The sequence below is a fragment of the Dermacentor variabilis genome, chromosome 3, assembly GCF_050947875.1.
Source record: "Dermacentor variabilis isolate Ectoservices chromosome 3, ASM5094787v1, whole genome shotgun sequence".
Lineage (NCBI taxonomy): Eukaryota > Metazoa > Arthropoda > Arachnida > Ixodida > Ixodidae > Dermacentor > Dermacentor variabilis.
Genome location: NC_134570.1, coordinates 154,223,281 through 154,230,322, shown reverse-complemented (window position 1 = coordinate 154,230,322; position 7,042 = coordinate 154,223,281). Strand labels below are relative to the sequence as shown.

Sequence of the window (7,042 nt, the reverse complement as noted above, 5' to 3'; positions counted from 1 at the left end):
GCGCTACTCTGAAAATTTTTCCAGTGACTCTAGCGACGGCAAGGAGCGCGCGCTGGCTGCGGCCGCGGCGGCGGCGAGGGCGACGCAGCTGCGCCTCTCGTGACGTCACGCGGCTCTCGCGCATGCGCAGTATGGCAGGCGCAGAAGCACGCGAACCTCGGCTCCAACCCGCGTAGTGTAGCTTTACGCTACAAGAGCAAGCAGGCTCAGCTTATGTCCTTGTTGTTTGCGGCTTGCTCGCATATCTGCATCCAGTCGTCTGTTGCAAGTTTGCCAGTATATTCTAGGGCCTCCTTGGTGATGCTATATATATAGGCCGTTAGGCGCTTGTTCAGCTGGTTGTTCCGCCATTTTCTGAGTAGCTTGTGCCTATTGCCCCATAGATTAAGTAGGCCCTCCACATGGTGCATACCTCGTAAGTAAGTAAGTAAGTAAGTAAGTTTATTTCGACCATCACGTCATACATGATGATGCAGGGGGACCGAAGTAAGAGCTGTCTTTCAACAGCTTGACAGAGCAACGGCCCCTTTATTTGGCGGTAGCATACAAAGTAACATAAAAAGAAGAAACACAAAAAGAAACACTGCTCATGGCGGTCACATTGCACTACAGAATAATATATGAACATGTTACATAAAGGCTGCATCTGGTACATAATTTAAAAAAAAAATTAAGCCACACACACATGGTAAAAGAAAATTCAAGGTTTCTAATGGTTTACACAATGCAATAACATGGCAAAGGCACTTTAACAGAAAAACATAGGAATAACATCGAGTAACACCATAATTCTGTAAAGCGATTTGGCTTTAGTTGCATAAAGAAATAACAAAAACAAAGTTCAGGAATGAAAGCAATGCAAGAGTGTACGAAATGTGATATGTTGGAGTGTTATATCCTGTCTCAATTGGTCATTAAGAAGTCGTGGAAGCCGGTGCTCTAACCTTTGTAGACCATATGTGGTTCGAAATAGTTTACAATTTCCCACATATCCTTATTTCTTGTGTTGTAGTTTTGTTCGCGTCTTATCAGGCCTGAAAGAGTTTGAATAAAAGATGTTTTATTTAAATGTTCTTGTTTAAGTGTTCGGCTGAGGCGATAGTCATAGATTTTTCTTACTGGAACTATTTTGTGGTCTAAAAATATTTCTCTTGTATGATGTAACCTCGGTAATTTCTTGACAATCCGCATTGCTTTTTTTTTTGTAATACAAGTAATTTGTTCAGGTTTGCCTGTGTTGTGGTTCCCCAGATAAGGCTACAATAGGCCGAGCATTAAATAAAGAGTAATAAACCTTGTCTTACATTCTTTACAAATTTATTCCCGGAATTTTGAGAATGACAGATCATAAAAAAATGTCATGAAACAGAACAACGAGAGAGCATGCCTTTTATGTTTTTGTGACGTGGCCAGCTCTCAACCACGTCCCGATGCGGCCGGTGTTAGTGGCGTGCGTCTCAACTACGTCCCGGCATGGCCGGCGTGAGCCGCATGCAAGACGACAACAGGAGCAGCAGCAGCGGCAGCGTGCCCCTGCCACTGCTGCTGCTGCTGTGTTTGCAACTCGGCCGCGCAACGGTAGCCTGAGAGGTTTGGCTTTGGCTTGTACAAATTGCTGCACCCGCTGGGCGCCTTCGCTGGTAGCTCTCCCATCATCCTCGCCGTTGTCGCCACTTTGCCTTCCGTCTCCTCCGGTGTCCTCTTACTGCTGCTAGACGACTTGTGGGTCTCCATGCTCTCTTCCTATACCACCGGTGCCATTTCTCTTTTTTTCTCAGGCTTCTCGACGTCTTGAACACCGCAACGTGGCTGTCACATGCCGAAGCTAGCGTTTCAGGAACAGAGGTTTTCTTGCATTGGTTGCATGCTGGCGCAGTGCTTACCAGGTGCAGTGGAAGGGGCGTCAATGTGGGCGCTGGTTCATCCCGTCATCCGCTAGCAACGTCCCCGTCCTTCACCTCGTCCATGTGGTGCTGCAATAGGTCCTCGCCCCCGAGGGGCCCTGCACGCTTGCAATATGCCCTCGAGCATCCACTCTCGTGTCCAAAGCGCAGCGCCACGCGGGACACGGCATTCTCTCCGGATGTGACTCGTGCCATGGCAGCGTAGACATAGCAACGCCCTCCCCGACACGACAACAAGCGCGACATCTCCGGCAACCCGTAATTGATGTGGAAGGTAGTTCACCGCGATGCCAGGTTCAAGATTCAGGCTCGCCATACGTGATGAAGAGCTCTTGTCTGTACAGCCTTGTACTCGCCACGGCTAACGCACAATTTCATTCACATTGCCGTAGGGGGTCAAAACCACTCGCACGTCGTCATCATTGACGTTGTATCGCAGCAATGGATCTTCAGTCGCGTACACTGTTGACATGGGTCGAGTACCTTACAAAGGCGAATCTTGACTGCTAGATGGCCAGGAACGAGCATCTTCTTGCCTTCAGCATTCTTCAGTGTAACTTGCCAAACGTGATTCATTTCGTACGCCGCCAAGGCGACCACCTCTGGGAGCACTGCCGAACGAATAAGTGCGTCCCTGAAGTCGTTGACGTGATGTGAACGCGCCTTGTGATCAGCATGCAAAAAAAACAATTGGCTGGGGCTTAGCTAAGGTTAAGCCTGGATATCTCGAAGCCAAAAGGTTCAGTGATGGTTATGGTTTAGCTTATGATTATGTTTTATGATTTAGAGAGCGAAAACAAGAGTAGGAAAGGCAGGGAGGTCAACCAGAACAGCATCCGGTTTGCTACCCTACACTGGGGGTGGGGGAAAGGGGAATAGCCTATGCTTATGCCCACGGTTTAGCTTATGGTTGCGCTTTATGATTTAGCCTATGGATATGCTTACGGTTTAACTTATGGATATGCTTATGGTTTAAGTTATGGATATGCTTACGGTTTAGCTTATGGTTATGCTTTATGATTTATCCTATGGTTATGCTTACGGTTTTCACTTATGGATATGCTTTGGTTAGCTTATGGTTATGCTATACGTGTGCCTTGTGTAGTTATGCAAATTGCTTATCAATGATATATGTCATAAGTTATGCAGGACTATTAAACTTTGTTATTCATCATTTTTGGGCCCATTGTTTTGCGATTTCTGTGCAGCCATAAACAGAGCTCTCTGTATCGGTAGTATCACTCTCTTGTCCTTCCATGTTGAATGCGCACGCCTATTTTCTGGCAAGCGGTTATATAGTCGGCCTCTACGATAAACACGCGCGTCTGGCGAACGTCAAACGATGACGCATAGCGCGCGGCAGTGGCCACCTGCACCGACTCCGAACACGCTTACGGAGCGGATTTCGACATACGCTGGCTCGCGCGAAGCGCGCTGTTGACTAGCGTAGTGACGCTTCTCGCTTCAAAACAATATGCAGGGCTGCATCACCTGATGGAAATCGAGACAAAATAATGTGATAGTGCTGCGTCATCCCTTCGCTATTCTTGCTAACGTGGCCTTGATGGTCCGCAACACATCGTACAGCGGAGCTGCGCATCGCACGACCGCTCGCTTCAGCGGTCGGAAGTCGTCTGATCTACAACTACTGAATAAGAGACAGCGTTATGTGTGGACGCTTTATTGTCCTTCATAAACAGCAGTGCTAAAATGGGGAAAAAGATTCCTTTATTACCCCTGACACACCGGCACGCTAAAGTCCTTTAGGTTAGGGGACATCTAACGGAAAGGCGTTCAAGCGCAGTGACACATGATAAAGGAGTATCTCCCTTATGGCAAAGTTCCTTTCCGTGAAAGGAGATTCCAAATAATTGAAATGCTTACTCTGAGTTGCAAAATAAAATGATAAGAAAAATTACGTAAACACTACGCTTTAGGTGCCGGGGCTTGAACCGGGCACTTCTCATATGCGAAGCGAGCACTCTACCTTTGAGCTACAGCTCCGCTTTTTTTTTCTTTATTTCATGGAAATGAAAACTGAAGGTGTATTACAAAGTGGACACAACTACAACACTTAAAACTCAGGCAAACACACACATGCATCCAACAAGTGCATCCAGTCTGGCGGAGGTTCCTGCACAGCGTACACACTTCTTACATACGCAGCACTTTCGCGAAAGAAGGATTTTGTAGTTCGCGGGCTTTCGGCATGGCGATCATAGAGTCTACTTCTCCACAGGCTATATAAACCAAGTACAATGAACATGTCATAGGGAGGACCACCTGTAACCTTAAACGGTAGAAACCTAATTGAGTATGGGGTCATGTCAATGTCCTTTTTAAGCGTCCGTTGGAGAGTGTCCCAAAAGAACACAGCGTCCCTACAGTCTACGAAAAAGTGATCTATGGTTTCGGCACGTGGACAGAGCCGACAGTTTGTTGACCACGGCACAAAGCAACCCCTCGAATTCAACCAAGTTTTAACAGGGAGTGTTTCCGAATGTAATTTAAAGAAAAATGTTTTTACTCCAGGAGGCACACACATTTTTCGCGTGCGTTTAAGTACATCCTGATAAGGCCGGCTTAAATAAGGTGCACGATACAAAGGATCTGGGAAAATAGAGTCTACCAGTGCTGCAGAAATTGCTTTTCGACTTGCTGTGAACACGTACTCCAGGCTGAATCTAACTTTCAAGAAAAGAAATGTGTCAACAACCTCCTTGACAAAGCCCCAAGGAGCCTGTGGGACATCTTTGACATTTGATGACACTACTATGTTAGAAACATAATGAACTAAACGCAGTTGCAAGATTTCCCGCAAGAACGGATGGTGACTGTCTCGAAAGAAAAACAGGCGAGAAACAATTTGTCTGACGAAGAGGTGTACTAATCCTAGACCACCACGTTCAAGGGGGAGGAACAGATTGTCGCGCCGCATCCATTCACAGCTCGAACTCCAAATGAATGTTGCAAATACGCGATGCAGTGCCTGAAGGCGAAGTCTTGAGCAGTGCAGTACTTGTAGCACATACATAAGACGGGAAGCTAAGAACACGTTGCACACTTCAGCACATTGACAAATTCCGCCCTCGCCATGAGTTCACTTTACGTTGAATTTTGCCAACTTCTCCCGACCAATGAGCGTTGCTCTTTCTATACTGTGAGAGAGGCACACCTAAATAACGCAGATCTTCTTTTTATTGAATTCCTGCGTAATGTGATGGCATTGTGGCACGAAATCCAAACCAAAAACCTGAACTTTTTTCAAGGTTAACACTTGCACCAGAAGCAGCACAAAATTCTTCTGTAATTGCAAGAGCAGTGTTTACACTCTTTTTATCGGTACAGAAAAAGGCCACGTCGTCTGCATACGCAAGAACCCGAACCTCATTAGTCAGTAATTTAAACTCTTGGAAATTTTGTTCTTTAAGAATGCTCATACAAAGTGGCTCTAAATACATGCAGAACAGAAGCGGTGACAAGGAGCATACTTGTCGTACTGATGATAAAAGCCTAATCGGATCGGAGAGAGAGCCATTCACAATAAGCCTCGTTGAGCCATTAGCATAACATATCCTGACACCTCTAAGGAGCAGATATCCGATATTTATATGCTCTAGTACAGTAAACAGAAATGAGTGATTCACCCTGTCGAACGCCTTAGCCAGATCTAGCGGTACCATTGCCACCTGTCCATTCCCCTCAGCTACACGCTCTATTACCGATCTCTCAACATGAATGTTCGTCTGAATGGACCAGCCCCTGATACCACATGTTTGATGATCACCGACCACAGATCTTACTACAACTTGCAAACGGTTAGCTAATACCTTAGTAAAAATTTTATAATCCACATTGCATAAGGAGATAGGCCGCTATCCGGCAACTTTTTGCAATTTCTTTTCATCATCGCTTTTGGCTATAAGGACGGTGTGTCCTTCGTACATTGTGGCGGTTAGGTACCCTACTTCTAAGGCCTCTCGGTACACCTGAAGTAATAATGGCGATAAGAGGGAACGAAAACACCGATGAAATTCGGCAGCAAGGCCATCCGGGCCGGGCGTCTTGCCCTTCGCTAACGAATCGATGCATGAAGTTACCTCATTAATATAAATGTTTTCATTTCTATAATCGTACTCATCCTGATTTAACTGGGGCAGCAACGATACAATTTTTTGGCAGCATCTGTATCCAATGGCATATGGTCTCGAAATAGTTTTTGATAATGTTCAAAAAATGCTTTAGTTATTAGAGTAGGCTCATTAACAATGATTCCACCATACTCTATATCTAGTATTTGTTTAGACAGCGCGTGTCGGCGCTCGTCACCAAGGGCCCTACTGCAAGGCTGTTCTTCCAGGAACGCTGCTCTCGCGCCCGCACTAGTGCACCTCTGTATTTTCTGCGTTCAAAGTTTGTAACTGTGCCTTGATCTTATGAATATCATCAATATATTGACCCGGATGTAGGCATTCAAGCTCATGCAATTCACTCAAAAGTCTCTACAATGCTTTGTAATTATTCTTTTTTTCAAAGGCTAATATTGATGATTCTTCGATAGCTATCATTTTAGCTTCCTGTTTGAATAATTCCCACATAGCAAAGAGTGGCAAGTCCTTGTGGCAAGACAGATGAGCTATAAGCTCAGTAACACGATTTAAGAAACACTCACGCAAAAGTAACAGGTCAGTAAACTTCCACAGCTCCCAGCACATACGCCTACTTTGGTACCGACGGCTGCCAAACGATGCTGAGACTAGGCAATGATCACTGAAGAATATAGGGTGCATAGTGTAACCATAAATAAGAGGTAGCGCGCTAAGTGAAACGTAAATTCGGTCAAGCCTTGCATGCGAGGTACCCTGGAAGTGCGTATATCGACATCCCGCCTTTTCATTTTCCCCAATTTCCACAAGCTGATAATCACATATCAGGCGTTGCAAAGCATCACTACTTGGATCATGTCTCAGCTTCAGTGACGTACGATCTTGCGCATTACATACACAATTAAAGTCTCCAAAGAGGACTAATGCACGATCAGTACAGAAATGCTGTTCTAGAGATAAGAAGGAACACTCGCGTTCACGTAACTTGTTCGGGGCATAAACACACACAAATCTAAAGCTCGTGCCACTGAT

At 45.6% G+C, this 7,042-nt stretch overlaps 1 protein-coding gene across 1 annotated transcript; it reads right to left on the bottom strand.

The window, feature by feature from the left end:
- Positions 1-3,978: 3,978 nt before the first annotated feature.
- LOC142574270 (uncharacterized) lies at positions 3,979-4,938 on the bottom strand. The gene has a single exon (XM_075683394.1). The coding sequence runs from the start codon at positions 4,936-4,938 to the stop codon at positions 3,979-3,981; it is 960 nt and encodes a 319-aa protein (XP_075539509.1).
- Between the last annotated feature and the right edge of the window lie 2,104 nt (positions 4,939-7,042).

What these genes read in the sequence shown, in the direction of transcription:
- LOC142574270 (XM_075683394.1), bottom strand. Translation starts at nt 4,938, where the DNA reads ATGTATGTGCTACAAGTACTGCACTGCTCAAGACTTCGCCTTCAGGCA.